The sequence below is a fragment of the Orcinus orca genome, chromosome 14, assembly GCF_937001465.1.
Source record: "Orcinus orca chromosome 14, mOrcOrc1.1, whole genome shotgun sequence".
NCBI lineage: Eukaryota > Metazoa > Chordata > Mammalia > Artiodactyla > Delphinidae > Orcinus > Orcinus orca.
In genome coordinates this window covers 68371094-68394162 of record NC_064572.1, presented here as the reverse complement: position 1 = coordinate 68394162, position 23069 = coordinate 68371094, and the positions used below count along the sequence as shown (strand labels likewise).

Below are 23069 nucleotides of genomic sequence, written 5' to 3'. Positions count from 1 at the left end.
CATTAGTTAAGCAGAAAGCTAGCTTGTGGGTCCAGTGATGCCCTTGCTTTGTTCTGGTTTTGACATTCAGATGAGGTTGAAATATGAGTGAGGATGAGTAGGTGGTAACTCCCTTGATCATGTCCATCTCACTTTCTGTTCCTTTTCTTCCTTCTTCTTTATAAAATTTATTTATATGCTTTTTTTTTTTTTGCGTTATGCGGGCCTCTCACTGTTGTGGCCTCTCCCATTGCGGAGCACAGGCTCCAGACGCGCAGGCTCAGCGGCCATGGCTCACGGGCCCAGCCGCTCCGCGGCATGTGGGATCTTCCCGGACAGGGGCACGAACCCATGTCCCGTGCATCGGCAGGCAGACTCTCAACCACTGCGCCACCAGGGAAGCCCTATTTATATGCTTTTGGTTTAGAGAAAGCATTTGCTAAATGTGTATATCAGTGTTAAATAATTGGAAGTTGGCCAACGTAAGAACCAAAGACATTCATGTAACAATATTAGCCGCGTAACGATCATCGGTCACGTATCTGATCATCAAAATATCAGTGATTGGGCTGAAATACTGTGTACGTACACATCACATATCTTAGAAAAAGGAAGTCATCTGTCATGCTACCATGACAGGAGTGTTCTCTAAATCAATAGTACTGGTAGTCCCGGCAAACTGGCTGCCGGAACTCAGACCGATAACCCAAGGCTGTTCCTCTCCTGTTGGTAAAGAAGGCAAGCCAAGAGTCAGTTCTTTATCTCTCCGGGTTCAGCCAGAGGGAAGGCAGAGCTTCAGTTACATGGGGACTCACAAGGAATTCTGGGAGGGCCTCCCCAGCCCTGACTTCTGTTTCAGTCAGTGTAACATTGTTACAATGACAAAAATATTTTATCTCTGTCCTACCTTTCAGGATTGACATCCTGAAATACATTCACAGGGAAAAGTTCCATGGAGAGTGTGTCATTCATCACATCCCTCTTTCTGAAACCTAACTGCTTCTCCTTCAGTCACTCTATTCAAGGAGGAACCGTATGGGGAGTTAGCTTTTTATCTTAGTGGTTTGACTTTGGCCTTACCAAACAGTCATTCTTTGGCAGAGAGCAAATTTATTTTCACATAGAAAACCAAAGAGAAAAAGTAAGTCCCAATTCCCTGATTTCTTCTGGAAACCTTTGTTCCTTTGGGAATCTTTTCTGCAAGGTTCCAACATAAGCTAGTCTTTTGCTGTTGGCATTGTCCTGTGTTGTTTTCTTCTCAATTTTAAGCTTGACTAGGGTGAAAAGAACACAGGGTAAGAAAATCAATTAAGTTTCCCCCTTCCCCCATCTCTCACTCCCCTTAGTCTTGGCCCAATTCCTGCATTCGTGATTGGAATCTGCTGCTCATCCCACTAACTAAAATGTAATTGGAGAAGTGGGAAATGCATCATGAACGAGGCCATCGTAAGGTTACCTGGTCAAATGGGATTTTTGTAACTGCATGATTTCTGAAAATATTTTGGAAGGATCGCCATGCTCTTATTGGTTTCTACTAGTAGCTAGAGCTTCAGTGATACTTCTCGACTATAGCATAATGAAAGGTGGTTGTCACTGAATGTTCTCTCTTGGCTTGGCTCTCCCCTGGACAGCCCTCTACCAGATGACCTTGCCTGTTATTCTTCAGCGTTTGTAAAATAATTTCCTTAAATGAACACTGGGTGTCCTGTAGGCAGCGTTCCTGAAGTCTTCCTACCCGTGCTGTGTTGCATCAGCACCAAACCCAGCTGGTATGGGCAGAATTCTAGGTGCCAGCTGCCTGGTGACAGGCCCCCGAGCAAACCTAATTCTCCTTCCCCAACCGTCATGTGCCAGTATCTCACTTCCATTACACAGATGGGCCAATTCATACTAATGCTCACTGATGGCCACCTGCGATTTATCTGTGCGTGTGAAGGTGCAGTTTGTTGCCATACTCTGCGCCCAGTTCCATCTTTCAGAAGCCAAGAATATCAGGCCACTCAGAGGCTCCTGGAGATAAGAATGCGAGGAGGCTGAGAAAAGTCTTTGACTATTTTCATACTAGAGAGCAGATTTAAAGCAACTGGCAGCATTAACGGCATAGGACGGAGCTTTTCCTTGGGGGAATGCTTGCAGCAGTCCTGAAGGACATTTCCTTTCCTGCTATGACTTTGAAGCATATGGCTTGTGCACAGAGAGACCTGGCTCAGCTCTCCTTGGTAGATCCAGATGTCTTGGAAGAGCACCCCAAAGACATCACTAGTAATGGGGATTATGCCACGTGTGAATGCCTTAAACTCTTCAGTGAAACTTGACGCTGAGGACGACGTCCACCATTATAGCTTTCTCTGGGCCCAACCACAATCAGTACTGTGTCTCCCCCTAATGAGAACAACATCTACTCTCCCAGCTTAAAGGTGTTTAATGGGAATTATTGGGCATTGAGCTTTCTTCTCTACACATGCACCCCTGTGGCCTCCAAGCTAACATTTCTCAAAATGGCTTCTGTAGAATGTGTTCATGGGTAATTGATAGATATTCCATGGAAAAAAAAGATTCCATTTTTGGAAAGGCTTTGATTCAGGGAATGCCTGTTTTTTGACTAACTGAGCAGGGTAGAAGCTGGCTGTGGACTGACGTGCAATTGTCAGTAATGTTGCCATCTACTGAAAGGTTTCTCTTGGCTCTTTCCTCAACAGTGACTATGGTTATGAGCGACACAGCAGTGGTCAGTGCCTGCCAGCCTTTTGGTTCAATCCATCTTCTCTGTCGAAGGACTGCAGCTTGGGACAGAGTTACCTCAATAGTACTGGGTGAGTGTCTGAAGCAGTGGCCTTTGGAGGTCAATTTCTTCTGCTTTTCAGCCTGTGTTAAACTTACCGAATTACTTCTGATCAAACGCCAGGCCTATTTCATTACAGCACTGATTTACTTGCTTTTGTTCATTTTAATAATGCAGCACACATTTGCATTAATAGTGCAAATTTCGTCTGAGAATAAGACCCCAGTTGCAAACAAAGAAACAAAACAGGTTCCTTGGATGAAGGTGGCGATGATGATAATATATACATATCTTCATTTTTTGATACTTTATTTCAGAACTAGTTAATCACACGAGGCTACCTTTTACCTTCACAACATCCCTGTGCGGAAGGCCAAACAAATATTTCCCATGTGCATTTCCTGTTTTATAGATGTGGAAACTTGAGGCAGAAAAGAAGCTCATTGACTTTTCAAGAGTATCCTAGTGTTAGTAGGAATGTGTTTCATTTTCTCTCTGTCCAGTCTTGACACATTGAAGGCGTGCATTCTGATCTTTATAAATCTGGAATCAGAGTCTAAATTTTGTGTTCAGTGATCTGCGTTGTGGGGTTTATCCAATATTATTTAAGAAATACCATAAAAGGGAAACCATTCTGTGACTTTCCCACAACTGTAACTGATATTTATGGACTTAGAAAATAGTGTGTGGAACTTATTTGGATTCTAATTCAAAAAAACTATTAAAAGACGTTTTTGAGCCATATGGGGAAATGGACTGTGGTCTGGTGATAAGTGATGTATTAATCAGGGTTTTCCAGAGATATGTTTTTCTATCTCTAATTGGAGATTATATATATATATATATATATATTTATTTATTTAAAGAGATTTGTTATAAGGAATGGGAGCATCCAGCTATGGAGGTGGGCAAGTCCAAATCCTGACATCCGCAGGGTGAGAGTTGGCAAGCTGGGGACCCAGGAGAACAGATGGTTTGTTTCCATCCCAGTCTGAACTGTGATGCTGAGCCAGGAAAGCTGATGGTGTAGTTCCTGTCTGAAGGTCAGCAGGGTCAAAACCCAGGAAGAGCTGATGTTTCCATCTGAGTATGAAGGCAGGAAGAAAGCCACTGTCCAGTTTGAAGGCAGTCAGGCAGGACAAATTTTCTCTTATTCAGAAGAGGGTTAGCATTTTTGTTTCATTTAGGCCTTCAGCTGATTGGAAGAGGCCCACCCACATTAGGGAGGGCAATCTGTTTTACTCAGTCTGCTGATTTAAATGTTAATCTCATCCAAAAACACCCTCAGAGAAACACCCAGAATAATGTTTGACCAAATATCTGGCCATCCTGAGGCCCATGCAAGTTGACACATAAAATTGACCACCACAGGTGATATCAGGTTATATCTAAATCTAAATATTTCTATTATATTAACTAAATATATTATATATTTAGGTGTCATAATGATATTTTCGTTAGGCTCAAAAAAGAAGCCTTATCTTTTAGAGATACATGATGTATGGCATTTGTTTTAAAATATTAGAAAAAGGGATGGGTTTAGTAAATTTTGAAGATAAATTAATGAGGGCATGGGTATTTATGATACTATTTTCTTTCATTTGTGCATATTTGAGAATTCTGATATTGAAAAGTTAAAAAGAGAAGAAAGGAAGGAAGGGAAGGAGGGAGGGAGGGAGGGAGAGAGTAGGCACCTCACCAATAGACCAGCATTACTTGACAATTGCCCTTCTCATTTCTCATGCGAGCTGCAATACAGAGGAGAGGATGTTCATGTTTCCATTTATGTACTTTTGTATTTGAAATTTTAAACGTTTTTTTAATTTTAAGAAATTACCAAAATAATATATACTACTCTCAGAGCATCTCACCCTAAGGGATTTTTGTTGAGTTATCACATCTGCTGGTTTCATCCGTTCCATTCAAACTGTTTGCAGAAGGAGGGAAAAAACATAGACACATACGTCAAATATTCTTATCTCTGATTGAATAAAGAAATAAGCTGTGATTTACTTGAAGAGAAACACAAAATCTGAGAAAAATACAAATAACATTTTTACAGCAGTGGGTCGGTGAGGTCTTCAGCATCTAGCATCATGGGAGAAATTGAAAAGGGCTGGTGAAATAACTAAACTTAATGGTGAAGAAATGCCAAAGACAGGACTTTTATCACTTGCATGTACCGGCATGTTTAGACATTGTAAAGGGCATTAGGAGCCCCTGAAGCTAATTTCAGAATTGATTTTTATTCACTGTCAGTCAGGGGAGCTATACTATTCTCTCTTTGGTATTAATGAGAGGAGACTGAAGTACAGAGGGGTCTGATTGTTCCAGATGCTACTCACATCACTGTAATAAGGCAGAATGAAGGCTGATGACCCCTCACTTTTCAGTTTATTGAGAATATATACGTATTTTAATTTTATAATTATATACATATATTTACACACACACACACACACACACACACACACACACACACACACACACACATTTTTCAGCTACCCCTAAATAGGTTTCACCATTCCTTTGGTGAACTCAGTATGTGAAACCCAAATAAATCCTAACCTATATAAAATAAAACATCAGAGATGAATAATTTATAATATTCTATTCAATGGGATTTTTCATCTAGCCCTATAAAACTAACATTTCAATTAAAAAAGTGGTTCGGCAATATGTGTCCAGGTATATAAATGTTTGTCAATGCAGTTATGTTTATTAATCACACAATCACAGATGTTACTTCCTAGGGCTCCACCTCCACTCTCAGAAGGTTGTTCCTCTCAGTGGGCATTACCTGAGAGCATCTGACCCTAAGGGATTTTTCTTGAGTTACCACATCTGCTGGTTTCATCCATTCCATTTAAACTTTCTGCAGAAAAGCATCAGCATGAGTGAGCAAGTTTGTGTAAAAGGAACATATGATTAATACCAGTTATCAGCAGATAGGATGAACGCCCTGCTCTCAAAAGTAAGGGGCTCGCAGGTGGAAGAGTGACCACCTGCATTGCGCCGTATGGGCTAAGGTCGGGGACAGGGGTATCAATCGTAACCCCACAGATCAACATACTGTCTAAACTACACATTTGCATCAGGAATAGGAAGACCATTAGCTGGGACAGGGGCCTGAAATCACCCTCAAAGAAGGCCCCAATATCATCAAATTCCCATTTGCAGTGTCTGTAGCCAGCTCAAGAGTTGGCAAGAGATAAAGTGTAGATGAAATTGAAAAAGGACTTTCTGCCCTTCTGAATACCACTCCAGTCCCTGACCCCAGATGTCACTTGGCTCTATGTTGATTCAGTGGCATTTCATAAGCACAGATTCAGTCATCTGTTGTAGCTGCTACAATGCTGCCATTAAATATTTAGCTTTTCACTTACAGATGTTTAATTACAAAAAAATATACATGTTTTCTCTGTTTAAAAAGCCAATTTAGATTATCACCCCAGTCCTGGCCCCCTTTCCCACAGTGTGATCTAACACTTGTGCATGTTTGATATGCATGTTTCTAAACACTTTGCATTTGTCAGTGAATAATTATGCCAAGAAAAAAATATACAAAATTAATTTCGTTGTTTTTATATGCAGTTTCCTACTAGATATGTTGTTCTTCTAGTTCCCTTTTTCATTCAAAAACATAACTTAAACATCTTTCCAAGTCAGAGTATATAAGGCTACTCTCCATCTAATTTCTTTTTTTTTTTTTTTTTTTTTTTGCGGTACGCGGGCCTTTCACTGCTGTGGCCTCTCCCGCTGCGGAGCACAGGCTCCGGACGCGCAGGCTCAGCGGCCATGGCTCACGGGCCCAGCCGCTCCGCGGCACGTGGGATCTTCCCGGACCGGGGCACGAACCCATGTCCCCTGCATCGGCAGGCGGACTCCCAACCACTGCCACCAGGGAAGCCCTATCTAATTTCTTTTAACTCCCTAGGATTCAAGCACCTGGGATTATGTAGTCATCCCTTTCATGGACATTTTGGTCATTTCCTGTTTTGTGCCGCTATAAACAATGCTGCAGTTAGCATTCTCATAACATAATAATTGTTATTAAAACCCTACAACAATAATTAGAGTCTCTTTGGCAATTGAAGGTCTTTCTGATAGCTCCTAAAGCAAATTCCACCCAGTCAGCTGATTACTTCTTAGAGTTGAGTATCCAGGCATTGCCAAATATCTCCCCCATTAAGGGTTGAAACACCAGCTTCCTGCCCACGCACTGCCTGTGAGTCCCACACATGAGAGATTCAGTTATATTAACTGCCATCCTCCTGTAAAACACGGACACCAATGGATTCTGCAAGGAAACACTGAGAGGAAGGGCAAGCAGGACTTACCAAGTTAAGAAGGTGTGAAGCAGGTTATTGTAGGCAAAGGAACAAGAGATGATCCAGGTGAAAAGGCCATGCCGGTAGTTTTCTCAAGGACAAGCCCTGACGTTTGTGCCTGGAAGTCTATAGAATTAAGGAGCCATTGGGCCCTGTTTTGAGTCCCTCCAATGCCTGTTTTAAGCCATCCACGAGCATCTCGGGTTGTCAGCACAGAATCTGTATTAGCTTCAGGCTGGGATGAAGTGCAGAGGAATCACAAGGGCAGGGTTGGTTTGAGAGTTCTTGCCTCCGTAGATTTCACTCACCAGGCACCTCACTTGCCTCACCCAGTCTCTTACGGCAGGGCACAGACTGCAGCCATGCAATCAGAGCTTGAGCTGAACAGGTCTACTAAACAATCCTCCCTTGTCAATCAAGCTTAACAAGCAAATCTGCCAGTAGCACCTTTCTGCGAGTTTACTTGAAAGCATGTAGGTAAAACTTCCTTTTTTTTTTTTTTTTAAGGCCTCACTTTGTAAATGGTTATGGTTGCTCTCACAGTTAGTTTATTACCCTGGATATATAAACAGTGTTCTCAGGTTCACTCACTTCACTGTGATGGAAACATTCTAGCATTGGTTATTATTATTCCCGATAGAAGTGCTATTTCAAGGAGATGCCAAAATTGTTACCAGCTTCACTGTGTAGAAGTGAACAGGTGTGCAGTTTTTGTTTCAGTTCTTAGCAAAGTCTTAGAAAAGAGAGTTGGAATAAGTATTGAAATAGGTACAGAATGTCCCTCTAGGTGGCTGTAGCCACCAGTCCTTAGGGCTTGGTCCAGTGGTCTCAAGTGTCCAATGTCCACACCACAGGACAGCGTGTGAGCATGCTTCTAACCACGTTCTCCCTGCCTCTTTTCACCCTTTCCTTCATGCCTTCCACAAGCCATTCCATGGAAAGCAAGGAGACTGGTAATGGGGCCTCAGCCTGTTGTGGGTACAGAGTGAACTCAAAGGGGGAATGTGTTGTTTGGTGAAAAACAGACTTATTTTAGAATGAAACAAATTAAGAGTCTTAATCCAATCTCTGCCATTTACCTTTAGCAAGTGACTTCCTTTCTTTGAGATTTAGTTTCGTAACCTATAACATTTTGCTGTTTGCTTTTGGAGGTTGATTAAATATGATACTGTATATGAAGCATAGTGCCTAGCAGATAGTAGTCACTTTACAAAATGCAGATGCCATCACCAGCCTCTGGACTTTGGGAGTGAAGGGGTCCTCTGGAATGAAGGTAAAAAGGGCGGGGAACGTGTATCTATAGTCCAAACATTTACTTCATACTTAATAGTCATGACAGTACTGAGATCTAGGACACATTTAACCTAAGCCCTTGTTTGGTCATCGGTAAAACTGAAATAACAGCTTGTGTAGGCTCATAACGTCACATGATTAGTATCCACTGTACATCGAAACACACGTCGGCCCCCAGCACCACTCAAGGCAGATAACACGTGTACCTGATTAGTGAACGAGTCCCTTTTCTTCAAGTAACATGAAATCAGTATTCATTTGTATATCCTCTGGCATTTAGTGCTGAAATAACCTCAAATTCATTCCTCTGTTTCTCCATCGATGACTATAAATATCTCAGTTTGCACATACAGAAGCCCAAGCTTATTTAGTTGTACTTATATATGGTTAAATCTTGTTGATGCTGTTTTGGATCCAGGGAACATGATACAAATTTAAGTTGCCAAATTAACTAGGATGTTGCTTGTTTCATGCCAACCGTAAAAGATTCTGTAAATATAAAATAAAGTAGACATTGGGCTGGTTTATTCTAAGAAGCCAAGATAATCTTCTCAAGGGACAGATTTCTTTTTGCTGTTAAGCCAGAGCGATTTCTAGATGTGTTTATAAAAAAGTGGGTATAGAAATTTTTGTCTGTGGAGTTTCTTTAGAGGAGCCATTAATCCCTCCCGAAAGAATGTAAATGTGCAGTGACAGTTCTTATTGATCCTCAGGGTTAGTTTCTCAATATTCAATGGGAATATTTACTCATGAAGTTAAAAAAAAGATTTTAAAATAGTATTAATTCAGTATCTATATAAAAATACTTAGTAGGTCCAGGAAAAAATATATACACATAAAGTATAGCAAAATAGCAATCCCCATACTGTCAACACACATTTAGAATGTTTTAAAAATGCTTTCTATATACAGCAGAAACTAACACACCATTGTAAAGCAATTATACTCTAATAAAGGTGTTAAAAAACAAATAAAAATGCTTTCTAGAAACATATTCCTTTCTACATCAGCTATGAAAACATTTAGACCTTGGTTATCCTGCCACTGTGCTCTGGGGTTGCTATTTCCAGGGTCTCTTGGGGGCTGTGGTCATTTCCCAAGTGATCCCATTTCTGATCCTGACAGGAATCTTGCTGTTCAGTCTGATTTATTCAGCAAGATTTGTCACTGTGCATCACAGAGAATAACTGGTCCTAAAAGTGGTGCATGTGTTTCAAGTCCACAGGAAGGAAATCACTTGCATTGTTTATAGACCCAGCACTGCAAGGGCCCAAGTAACTGTTTTCTTGGAACTCACCCGTGCAGTCTCACAGCAAACGCTCCATAACTGTGGCTACAAAGTTGATTTTTCAGACTATCTTTCTTAGATGCATTTTCCCATATTGTTATGGGATGGCATTAGGGTTGTAATGAAGAAGGTGTATGTGGAGATCTGGTTCCTCACATCGCTGTCCTTGCCCACATCAATGGTATTGACAACAACAATCCTCATCCGCGTGGTATGGCATTATGGCAGGAGAGTTCCAAACTCAGTCCCAAAGCCCATAACCACTACTTGCCCCCTGTGTGAGCTTGGCAAGCCCTCTAAACTGCATCTCTTTTTTTTCTTATGTGCAAACAGAGGGATTCTGTTGGATGGTCTTTGAGACCCCTTCAGGTTCTGACACGCTCATGACCAATTTGAAATGATTCAGTATTAGGATTCCTCGGACTGCAGATGCTTAAAAGTAGGGAAATTTTCCTTCTGTAAATTTGTTGTACAACTAGTTGACTCTAGCAGTGGATTCCATGAGCCATTCTCGTGATTTTTGATGCTGTCATTTAGTTTAACGTGGCCATATGTCTCACTTCATCAAGTTGGCATTCAGAATGAAGTTACATTCTATTTACTGTTCAAATTAAATGACTTGTGCTTCCATCCTGCTTAATGCAAGAGAAGTTTTCTCCCCTCAACCTAGTCTTCTGTCTGAGTAGAGTCCCCTAATCCCAAGACCTGCTTACTCAGTTTAAGGGGAACGTCCTGAGAGCTATTGCCTTGAAGAGAGAAACTTGGAGAACCTGCTTAGTCAGCCATGGAACCCTATTCTTTCTGAATGTTGGGGTTATGGCCGCTACGTAAGATTATTGTTGAAACATGAGCACATTGGATCTAGAAAGATTTTAAGTGCTAGCCATACACCGTCCCCAGAACCAGCTCCCTTCTCTGTCCCCAGGGCTTGCCCCATGTCTCGTTTCAAGTTAAGTGTCATTGTAACAAGGTGGTTTTCCCTTGAAAACAAAGACAGATAGTACAAGCCAAGAAATTAAACTATTTAATTTTTTCTCGTGTGCACAGATGAGGGTTAACAGAGCTCAGTGACAACAAGACCTACCTTGACTATAAGAAAACCTAGAGTTCTAGCTCTTTCTTGGTCATTACATGTAACAACTACTGTGAAAAAAGAGGAGACATCATAGGAAAACATAATTTCTATACTGATTTTTGTTGTTGTTGTTGTTTTTTGCGGTACGCGGGCCTCTCACTGTTGCGGCCTCTCCCGTTGCGGAGCACAGGCTCCGGACGCGCAGGCTCAGCGGCCATGGCTCATGGGCCCAGCCGCTCCGCGGCATGTGGGATCTTCCCAGACCGGGGCACGAACCCGTGTCCCCTGCATCGGCAGGCGGACTCTCAACCACTGCGCCACCAGGGAAGCCCTCTACACTGATTTTTAATGAATGAATAGAAGCTTGACAGAGTAAAGACCATCCCAGGCAGAATGAACAACACAGGCAGAAGACATGTAGACTTCAGCCTGGCCTGAGCTCAGGAAGCATGTCAGGAAGTGGAAAGAGCTAAAGCTGAAAAAAAAATGCATTGAGGACAGATCATGGAGCTCTCCTTTAAACCTGAACTTTACCCTTTATGGGTAAGCCATAGGCAGTTTTGAATGATTTTAAGGAAGGAATTGATGTGGTCTGATTTGATCTTAAGATAATCTTGGCAGTAAGAGCATGGCTTCTATTTTCAGGGAACTTGCTGTATAAGAGCAAGCTAATATTTAAAACCTTAAATACTGACTTTTTACTACCTTTTGATATTTTAACATTTATTAAGATCTTGCAATGTGCCAGATTCGATGCTAAGTCCTTTTGAATGCATTATCTCATTTAATCCTCCCAAGAATTTTAGGGAAAGATTGTGTAATTATCCCTATTTTACATGCAGAGAACCCAAACATTAGAGTCTGGGTAAATTGCCCAAGTGTATCTAATGAGTAAGAGCCTGCATTTAAACTCAGACTATTTGGTTCCACAACACTAGTTTGAACCACCAGGGCAGTGATCTTTAATCCTGGCTGCAGACTAGAATCACCAGGGGAACTTAAAAACAAAACACACTGATGCCCAGAATTCTCAAGTAAACCATAATTTCTGGGGTCAGGGTCTTGACATCACATACAGGGTTGTGATTGACTAAACTAGACTATATTGTCAACTTAGCTTACACTGAATAGTCATAAACATCTATATCAAACATCTGTACCATAAACATCTGTACAAAATCATAAATTAAAAAAAGAACTGCTGAATAGCAAAATCACAGGATATGAAGACTTCCAATGTTTTTTCCAGTTTTACTCTGACAAAGAAAAACTATGGCCTTCCTCTTTTTTTTAAGAGTGGCAGGCAGCCAGAAGGAAGATCAAAGAGGGTAGGGGTAAAAAGGAAAAGGTGACAGAGGAGTATCAAGAAAGGAAGGAAGAGAGAAGCTGAAACTGGGGTTGTTGAAGTAACAAGACACTATCTACAGATGAACGGTCGGTAATATCAAAGGTATATTTGCAGAATGTTTCCTTTCAGTAATTGTACAAAGACTCCCTTGCCATTACAAAGCATTTTTATTCTTGGCAGATTGAAGAATGTTTTACTAACTAAATGCATCCCAGTAATATTCAGAGCTTAGGTCCAACATAATCATAAGTTGCCTTGTTATTACAGAGGTAAGCAGCCCCATTTAATAACATACTAAATGTATTATTCATTTATGTAACTCAGACCCAGGGATTGCTGCTGGGATGAAAATTGAACCATTCTGTAATGCAGGTGTGTGCTTACTTGAGTAAATGAACTCTGTATTTCTGCACAATTTTCTTCTAAATTTCGGGGACTGGTCTGGTAGGGCTAATGTGATGCCATTTTCATCCAGGAAATAAAATGGTTTCAGAATGGTTTTTAATGAGCATTTTTTTAAAATTACCAACAGTCTTCTCTGTGGCAGAATCCCAGAGGGATGGATTCGTGCTTTGGGTTTAAGCAGGACTCCTGCTGCTGCAGGATTCAGAAAAGCCTGTGGCGATGATTGGTCAGAACAGCGACAAACAAAAGGAATGTTCTCTAGCTGATGATTCCACTAGTGATGGTGGGCCCATGCCTTCATAGCAGCTCACCAAGATAGAATCACAGGTGTGCTTGGATGCTAAGTGATTAAAAATTATAAGCTGCCTTTAATTTGCGTAGTGCCTTGCCTCTGAAACACGCAGGGAGTTTCTGATGCATGTTTCTGATACACGCAGTGAGTTTAACTCACTGGGATGCCATAATTACCGTGTGACATTGCTGGTCATTTTCTGCTACCATTGCTGGTAACAGAATGTCACCATTCTCCAGTGTCTGTACGGTATTTTTCTTCTTTCCTATCTGCGCTTATTTTCTTTCACATCAGCGTACAGTCATAAGCATCTACAATGGACTTTTCAAAATACCAGATGCGGTGATGTTCAAGATGCTCAGATAGGACAATGACCTATCAGAATGAGTAGGGATCTTAGTGTGGGAGCAGGGTTTGGGAGGTTTCCTGGTGTTCTAGGTATTAACGCATTTGCTTCTGGATTGCCAGGAGAAGCAGGGACTCCAAGGATAGGGGTCAGCATAGTTGGGTTGGTGGGTGAGATGCTTGAAGGGTTTCGGGCAGTGGTAAGACCCAACTGTTAGGCAGATATTTCCACATTTAACCTCGTACAGTCATCCCAGTGTGAACCTCCTGATTATCAGCCTTGCATGTCTGGGGCACAAGGATGCTCTCTAGGAGCTTAAAGTTCACAGTCACACAGGAAGAAAATCATAAAAGGCATAAATGACTCCTATCAAGTAAATCATAAGGATTCCTGTAAGAGCTTAGAGGACATATCTCACTCCAGTTAAAGAGGAAGTAGAGTGCAGTGGTAAAGAGTACATATATTCTAGAGACAAATTATCTAGGGTCCTAACTGTGTGGTCTTGAGAAAACTAGTTAAGTTCTATGAATCTTAATTTCATCTGTATATTGGGAATAAAAATACCTTCGTTATTAAGGATATTCTGAAGGCAAATCATGTTAAGAACTTAGTACAATGACTAGAACATATTAAGCACTCTCTAAATATGAACTTCTTATGATTTTACTATCATAGGACAAGACAGGAGGTAAGCTGCCACTTAAAGTGTGGATAAGGGAGATTGGTTCAAGATGGCAGAGTAGAAGGACATGCTCTCACTCCCTCTGGTGAGAGCACCAGAATCACAACTAACTGCTGACCAATCGTTGAAAGGAAGAGACTGGAACTCACCAAAAAAGATACCCCACATCCAAAGACAAAGGAGAAGCCACAATGAGATGGTAGGAGGGGTACAATCACAATAAAATCAAATCCCATAACTGCTGAGTGGGTGACTCACAAACTGGAGAACACTTATACTACAGAAGTCCACCCACTGGAGTGAAGGTTCTGAGCCCCAAGTCAGGCTTCTCAACCTGCACGTCCGGCAATGGGAGGAGGAATTCCTAGAGAATCAGACTTTGAAGGCTAGCAGGATTTGATCGCAGGACTTCGACAGGACTGGGGGAAACAAAGACTCCACTCTTGGAGGGCACACACAAAGTATTGTTCACATCGGGACCCAGGGGAAGGAGCAGTGACCCTATAGGAGAGTGAACTAGACCTACCTGCTAGTGTTGGAGAGTCTCCTGCAGAGGTGGGGGGTGGCTGTGTCTCACCGTGATGACAAGGGCACTGACAGCAGAAGTTCTGGGAAGTACGCCTTGGCTTGAGCCCTCCCAGAGTCCGCCATTAGCCCCATCAAAGAGCCCAGGTAGGCTCCAGTGTTGGGTCGCCTCAGGCCAAACAACCAACAGGGAGTGAACCCAGCCCCAACCATCAGCAGACAAGTGGATTAAAGTTTTACTGAGCTCTGCCCACCAGAGCAACAGCCAGCTCTACCCAATACCAGTCCCTCCCATCAGGAAACTTGCTCAAGCATCTTAGATAGCCTCATCCACCAGAGGACAGACAGCAGAAGCAAGAAAAACTACAATCCTGCAGCCTGTGGAACAAAAACCACATTCACAGAGGGATAGACAAGATGAAAAGGCAGAGGGCTATGTACCAGATAAAGGAACAAGATAAAGCCCCAGAAGAACAACTAAAAGAAGTGGAGATAGGCAACCTTCCAGAAAAAGAATTCAGAATAATGATACTGACGATGATCCAGGACCTCAGAAAAAAGAATTGAGGCAAAGACAGAGAAGATGCAAGAAATGTTTAACAACACCTAGAAGAATTAAAGAACAAACAAACAGATGAACAATACAATAACTGAAATGAAAAATACACTAGAAGGAATCAATGGCAGAATAACAGAGGCAGAAGAACGGATAAGTGACCTGGAAGACAGAATGGTGGAATTCGCTGCTGCGGAACAGAATAAAGAAAAAAGAATGAAAAGAAATGAAGACAGCCTAGTAGACCTCTGGGACAACGTTAAAGGCAACAGCATTCACATTATAGGGGGTCCCAGAAGGAGAAGAGAGAGAGAAAGGACCTGAAAAAATATTTGAAGAGATTATAGTCGAAAACTTCCCTAACATGGGAAAGGAAATAGCCACCCAAATCCAGGAAATGCACAGAGTCCCATACAGGATAAACCCAAGGAAAACACACCAAGACACTTAGTAATCAAATTGGAAAAAATTAAAGACAAAGAAAAATTATTGAAAGCAGCAAGGGAAAAACGACAAATAACATACAAGGGAACTCCCATAAGGTTAACAGCTGATTTCTCAGCAGAAACTCTACGAGCCAGAAGGGAGTGGCATAACATATTTAAAGTGATAAAAGGGAAGAACCTACAACAACGATTACTCTACCTGGCAAGGATCTCATTCAGATTCAATAGAGAAAACCGTTACAGACAAGCAAAAGCAAGAGAATTCAGCACCACCAAACCAGCTCTACAACAAATGCTAAAGGAACTTCTCTAAGTAGGAAACACAAGAGAAGAACAGGACCTACAAAAACAAATCCAAAACAGTTAAGAAAATGATAATAGGGACATACATATCAATAATTATCTTAAACATGAATGGATTAAATGCTCCAACCAAAAGACACAGGCTCGCTGAATGGATACAAAAAAACCCCCCATATGTATGCTGTCTACAACAGACCCACTTCAGACCTATGGACACATACAGACTGAAAGTGAGGGGATAGAGAAAGATATTCCATGCAAATGGGAATCAAAAGAAAGCTGGAGGAGTGATACTCATATCAGATAAAATAGACTCTAAGATAAAGAATGTTGCAAAAGACAAGGAAGGACACTACATAATGATCAAGGGATCAATCCAAGATGATATAACAATTCTAAATATATATGCACCCAACGTTGGAGCACCTCAATACATAAGGCAACTGCTAACACCTATAAAAGAGGAAATTGACAGTAACACAATAATAGTGGGGAACTTTAACACCTCACTTACACCAATGGACAGATGATCCAAACAGAAAATTAATAAGGAAACACAAGCTTTAAATAACACAATAGACCAGATAGATTTAATTGATATTTATAGGACATTCGATCCGAAAAAAAGCAGATTAAACTTTCTTCTCAAGTGCACATGGAACATTCTCCAGGATAGATCACATCTTGGGTCACAAATCAAGCCTAAGTAAATTTAAGAAAATTGAAATCATATCAGGCATCTCTTCTGACTACAACACTATGAGATTAGAAATCAGTTACAGGGAAAAAAACGTAAAAAACACAGACACATGGAGGCTAAACTATACATTACTAAATAGCCAAGAGATCACTGAAGAAATCAGAGAGGAAATCAAAAAATCCCTAGAGACAAATGACAATGAAGACACCATGATCCAAAACCTATGAGATGCAGCAAAAGCAGCTCTAAGAGGGAAGTTTATAGCAATACAAGCCTACCTCAAGAAACAAGAAAAATCTCAAATAAACAATCTAACCTTACATCTAAAAAACTAGAGAAAGAAGAACAAACAAAACCCAAAGTTAGCAGAAGGAAAGAAATCATAAAGATCAGAGCAGAAATAAATGAAAAAGAAACAAAGAAAACAATAGCAAAGATCAATAAAACTAAAAGCTAGTTCTTTGAGAAGATAAACAAGGTAGATAAACCATTAGCCAGACTCATCAAGAAAAAAAGGGAGAAGACTCAAATCAATAGAATTAGAAATGAAAAAGGAGAAGTAACAACTGACACTGCAGAAATACAAAGGATCATGAGAGATAACTACAAGCAACTATATGCCAATAAAATGGGCAACTTGGAAGAAATGGACAAATTCTTAGAAAAGCGCAACCTTCCGAGACTGAACCAGGAAGAAATAGAAACTATGAACAGACCAATCGCAAGCACTGAAATTGAGATGATTAAAAATCTTCCAACAGACAAAAGCCCAGGACCAGATGGCTTCACAGGCGAATTCTCTCAAACATTTAGAGAAGAATTAACACCTCTCCTTCTCAAACTCTTCCAAAATATAGCAGAGGGAGGAACACTCCCAGACTCATTCTACGAGGCCACCATCACCCTGATACCAAAGCCAGACAAAGAGGTCACAAAGAAAGAAAACTACAGACCAATATCACTGATGAACATAGTTGCAAAAATCCTCAACGAAATGCTAGCAAACAGAATCCAACAACACATTAAAAGGATCATACCGCATGATCAAGTGAGATTTATCCCAGGGATGCAAGGATTCTTCAATATACGCAAATCAATCAATGTGATACACCATATTAACAAACTGAAGAATAAAAACCATATGATCATCTCAATAGATGCAGAAAAAGCTTTCAACAAAATTCAACACCAACTTATGATACAAACTCTCCAGAAAATGGGCATAGAGGGAACCTACCTCAACATAATAAAGGCCATATGTGACAAACCCACAGCAAACATCATTCTCAATGGTGAAAAACTGAAAGCATTTCCTCTAAGATCAGGAACAAGACAAGGATGTCCACTCTCACCACTATTATTCAACGTAGTTCTGGAAGTCCTAGCCATGGTAATCAGAGAAGAAAAAGAAATTTAAAAATACAAATTGTAAAAGAAGAAGTAAACCTGTCACTGTTTGCAGATGACATGATACTATACATAGAGAATCCTAAAGATGCCACCAGAAAACTACTAGAGCTAACCAATGAATTCAATAAAGTTGCAGGATACAAAATTATTGCACAGAAGTCTCTTGCATTTCTATACACTAATGATGATAAATCTGAAAGAAAAATTAAGGAAACACTCCCATTTACCATTGTAACCAAAAGAATAAAATACCTAAGAATAAACCTACCTAGGGAGACTAAAGAACCGTATGCAGAAAACGATAAGACACTGATGAAAGAAATTAAAGATGATACAAATAGATGGAGAGATATACCATGTTCTTGGATTGGAAGAATCAATATTGTGAAAATGACTCTACTACCCAAAGCAATCTACAGATTCATTGCAATCCCTATCAAATTATCAATAGCATTTTTTACAGAACTAGAACAAAAAATCTTAAAATTTGTATGGAGACACAGAAGACACCAAATAGCCAAAGCAGTCTTGAGGGAAAAAAATAGAGCTGGAAGAATCAGACTCCCTGACTTCAGACTATACTACAAAGCTACAGTAATCAAGACAGTATGTTACTGGCATAAAAACAAATATAGCTCAATGGAACATGATAGAAAGCCCAGAGATAAACCCACGCACCTATGGTCAACTCGTCTATGACAAAGGAGGCAAGGGTATACAATGGAGAAGAGACAGTCTCTTCAATAAGTGGTGCTGGGAAAACTGGATAGCTACATGTAAAAGAATGAAATTAGAACACTCCCTAACACCATACACAAAAATAAGCTCAGAATGGATTAGAGACCTAAATGTAAGACCGGACACTATCAAACTGTTAGAGGAAAACATAGGAAGAACACTCTTTGACATAAATCTCAGCAAGATCTTTTTTGACCCACCTCCTAGAGTAATGATAATGAGAACAAAAATAAACAAATAGGACCTAATGAAACTTAAAAGCTTTTACACAGCAAAGGAAACTGCAAACAATATGAAAAGACAATCCTCAGAATGGGAGAAAATATTTGCAAATGAATCAGCAGACAAAGGATTAATCTCCCAAGTATATAAACAGCTCATGCAGCTCAATATTAAAAAAACAAGCAACCCAATCCAAAAATAGGCAGAAGACCTAAACAGACATTTCTCCAAAGAAGACATACAGATGACCAAGAAGCACATGAAAAGCTGCTCAACATCACTAATTATTAGAGAAATGCAAATCAAAACTACAATGAGGTATCACCTTACACCAGTTAGAATGGCCATCATCAGAAAATCTACAAACAACAAATGCTGGAGAGGGTGTGGGGAAAAGGGAACCCTCTTGCACTGTTGGTGGGAATGTAAATTGATACAGCCGCTATGGAGAACAGTATGGAGGTTCCTTAAAAAACTAAAAATTGGGGCTTCCCTGGTGGCGCAGTGGTTGAGAGTCCGCCTGCCGATGCAGGGGACGCGGGTTCGTGCCCCTGTCTGGGAAGATCCCACATGCCGTGGAGCGGCTAGGCCTGTGAGCCATGGCCGCTGAGCCTGCGCGTCCCTAGCCTGTGGTCCGCAACGTGAGACGCCACAACAGTGAGAGACCCGTGTACCCAAAAAAAAAAAAAAAAAAAACTAAAAATTGAATTACCATATGACCCAGCAATCCCACTACTGGGCATATACCCAGAGAAAACCATAATTCAAAAAGAGACATGCACCCCAATGTTCCTTGCAGCACTATTTACAATAGCCAGGTCATGGAAGCAACCTAAATGCCAATTGAAGGACGAATGGATAAAGAAGATGTGGTACATATATACAATGGAATATTACTCAGCCATAAAAAGGAACGAAATTGTGTCATTTGTAGAGACATGGATGAATCTAGAGACTGTCATACAGAGTGAAGTAAGTCAGAAAGAGAAAAACAAATATCGTACATTAACGCATATATGTGGAACCTAGAAAAATGGTACAGATGAACCGGTTTTCAGGGCAGAAATTGAGACACAGATGTAGAGAGCAAACGTACGGACACCAAGGGGGAAAGCAGCAGGGGGAGTGAGTAGTGGTGTGATGAATTGGGAGATTGAGATTGACATATATACACTAATATATGTAAAATGGATAACTAATAAGAACCTGCTGTATAAAAAAATAAATAAAATAAAATTATAAAATAAAGTGTGGGTAAGTTTTAGGCAGCTGATAAGGCATACAGGAGGACATGGAAGCAGAAAGAACAAAAGAAAGGAAGCACTTTCAAGAGGGTGGAAAAGAGAAGTTTGGCAGAATGAGCTAGTTGGGAAGAAAGAGTCCAGAAAAGTAAAACAAAGGCTTCTTTCGCAAGATCAGAGGATTTTTGACTTGTCCTAAAGAAAGTGGAATCCATGAAGGTTGTGAACAGGTAGGATAAGTAATAATGTTAAATAAAAATAATTGACAGCATTTCATAAGCACTTGCTAATTGTCAGGAGCGTTTTAAGTGTTCTGTGTACATTAATCCATTTCATCCTTAGAACTGCCCTGTGAGGTGAGCTTCATATTAATAACTGGCCTCGCAGTGATCCACAGTGTTCAAAGCACTTTCCCAGACAGTATTTAATTTTATTTTCTGAACCTCGCTTTTAGGTAGTCATTCTTGAGATTTAGGGACACAGAAAGGACTTTGGCTAGATTTGAAGGGGTTGGAAAATAATAGTTTGCAGGCCTGCACACTACCAGATTTTGTAAATAAAGTTTTATTAGAATCCAGATGCAATCATTCTTTCGTGCACTATGTCCACTTTTGTGTTACAACCAAAGAGCTAAGTACTTGTGATAAAAACTATATAACCTACAAAGCTAAAACATTTACTCCCTGGCACTTTATGTAAAAAGTTTTGTCAACTCCTGGTCTAGAAGAATGGAAAGACCTTGGACTTTGATTGCTTCCATTGTGAGCTCTACCAATAACTTCAAGCAGGTAGACTTGAGAAATCAAATACATGAATACACAAAGCTGTTGCTGTGGACTCCACACAAAGATGATGAATAGATAACACTGAACCTCAGAAGTCTTAAAGGTTAGTTGTTTAAAACCCACAGATTCTAATTTACTCTGAATCTGATCAATTGTATAGGATAAATTTGTAGGATAATTCTTTTTCTTTTTTCTTCTTATTAAAGCTAAAACAAGAAGAAAAAAGCAAAACAGTTGGAAGGATTTACTTATCTGTAGACTGAAGTCTCCTTAATGTGAGGTTTCAACTGTTTCGGCAGTATAACTCCTCATGAGATATTGACTAAAAACTATCAAATTTAGCCAACTTTCTGCACTGTACCATTAGTACAGCATCTTGTATGGTATCTACTGTTGAGGCATATAATGCGTAAGAATCTGTTCTTTCTCCGAACTACACATTCCTTTGCAATATCTATTACTCATTCTAACGCTTAATTATATAGCCTTTGAAGTATCTCCTGGATTATCCATGTATATCTTTTCAGCTAGATTATAAATTTATTGAGGGCAAGGAAGGACCATGTCTTCTACTGCTGCTATGCATTTCCCACAGCTCCAAAGTGAATTGATTTGATTCATCGATTAACTAAATAAATAAAAGCAGAAAATTAAAATGTTAATAATAGATACAGTGTGTTCGTATGACGATTTGGCTCTCTGTTGGGTACTTTCTATGAATAAACTGTAATCTTCAGAGCAACAGGAAAGGTAATTATTGATAGCCCTCAAGGCTAAGCAGAAGGTTCAGCTTCAAAAGTTGGGAGTGGGGCTCCCCTGGTGGTGCAGTGGTTGAGAATCTGCCTGCCAATGCAGAGGACACAGGTTCGAACCCTGGTCTGGGAAGATCCCACATGCCGCGGAGCACCTGGGCCCGTGAGCCACAACTGCTGAGCCTGCGCGTCTGGAGCCTGTGCTCCGCAACAAGAGAGGCCACGACAGTGAGAGGCCCGCGCACCACAATGAAGAGTGGCCCCCGCTTGCCACAAGTAGAGAAAGCCCTCGCACAGAAACGAAGACCCAACACAGCCAAAAATAAATAAATAAAAATTTATTTAAAAAGTTGGGAGTGATCCAAATTATCATGAGCGGGATTACAATTTGACCTTCTTTTTTTCCATTTAGGTATAGAAAGGTGGTTTCCAATAACTGCACTGATGGGGTGAGAGAACAGTACACGGCCAAACCACAGAAGTGCCCAGGGAAGGCCCCGCGGGGGCTCCGGATCGTCACCGCTGATGGAAAGCTGACAGCGGAACAAGGGCACAATGTTACTCTCGTGGTGCAGCTGGAAGAGGTAGGACCGAGGCCCGTCTCCCCTCTACCTTCTAGAGGCAGTGATTTTTCCTAAGGAGTCATGGCTCCCTTTACATGTCTTTTTGTCTTGGTTTACATATATATATATATTTTTTTTTTTTTAATTTTAAATTTTGTTTAAAATTTTTATTCTACTTTTAGTTCCTTGGTTTATGTTGTTGTTATCATTTCACTTTCTCTGACACATTTCTTCAATTATTTTAATTTCATTGTAAGTTGTTCTCTCTCTTACTGAATCTCTCACTTGCTGGGCATTCTCTTTGGATTTAACCTTGCCTTGTTGGCACTTTTAGCAAAATGTTTTCTCAGAATACATCAATGGTATTCCTGTAATAACTTAACACACATACATACTGAACTAACCTAAAAGCTGCTAATGCTGTCTTCTTCTCTTAACCTGAAGTCTTGGCTTTTCTTTCTAAAGGCAACATGCTGGTCATACATATAGCATCAAGGCCAATCTAACATAATTGAGTATAATTTCTTTGACAATTAATAGGTTTATTTTTTAATAACACCTCAGGGACATTATAAGCATCAATTATTATTTGCCAAATTATGATTGTCTGAAATTTATGAGTATTTAGATGGTAGGATAAGATGACATTTATGTTATGTATTTTAGAATGTACACAGGTGTGTTTGTCATCTTGTAAATGAGGAAGATGATCTCTAAAGGATAAACACTTTCATAAAATTATCTCAATTATTAAATCAGATATGCTACCTTCAACCATATTTTCTGAATACCTAAAATATGGCCAACACTGTGTTAGGCCTTGTGAATACAATGGGATTTTAAAAGTTCATAATGACACCAGGATGAAGATATACAACACTGACTTACCCCATCCTCTTCTGATAGCCCAGTGGCTCTCAGCCTTTAATATGCATAGGAATTACCTGGTGGGCATGTTAAAACAGTTTCCTGGGCTCCATCGCCAAAGATGGATGCAGTAGGTTGAG

At 40.3% G+C, this 23069-nt stretch overlaps 1 protein-coding gene across 3 annotated transcripts in view; it reads left to right on the top strand.

Moving 5' to 3' along the window:
- Positions 1-23069, top strand: part of SORCS1 (sortilin related VPS10 domain containing receptor 1) — a 558796-nt gene that overhangs the window by 455314 nt on the left and 80413 nt on the right. For all 3 annotated transcript variants that reach the window (XM_004265869.4, XM_004265870.3, XM_004265868.3), the window contains exons 17-18: positions 2679-2792; positions 21912-22083. In XM_004265869.4, the coding sequence (XP_004265917.1) occupies positions 2679-2792; positions 21912-22083 (286 nt within the window). The remainder of the gene's footprint in view (positions 1-2678; positions 2793-21911; positions 22084-23069) is intronic.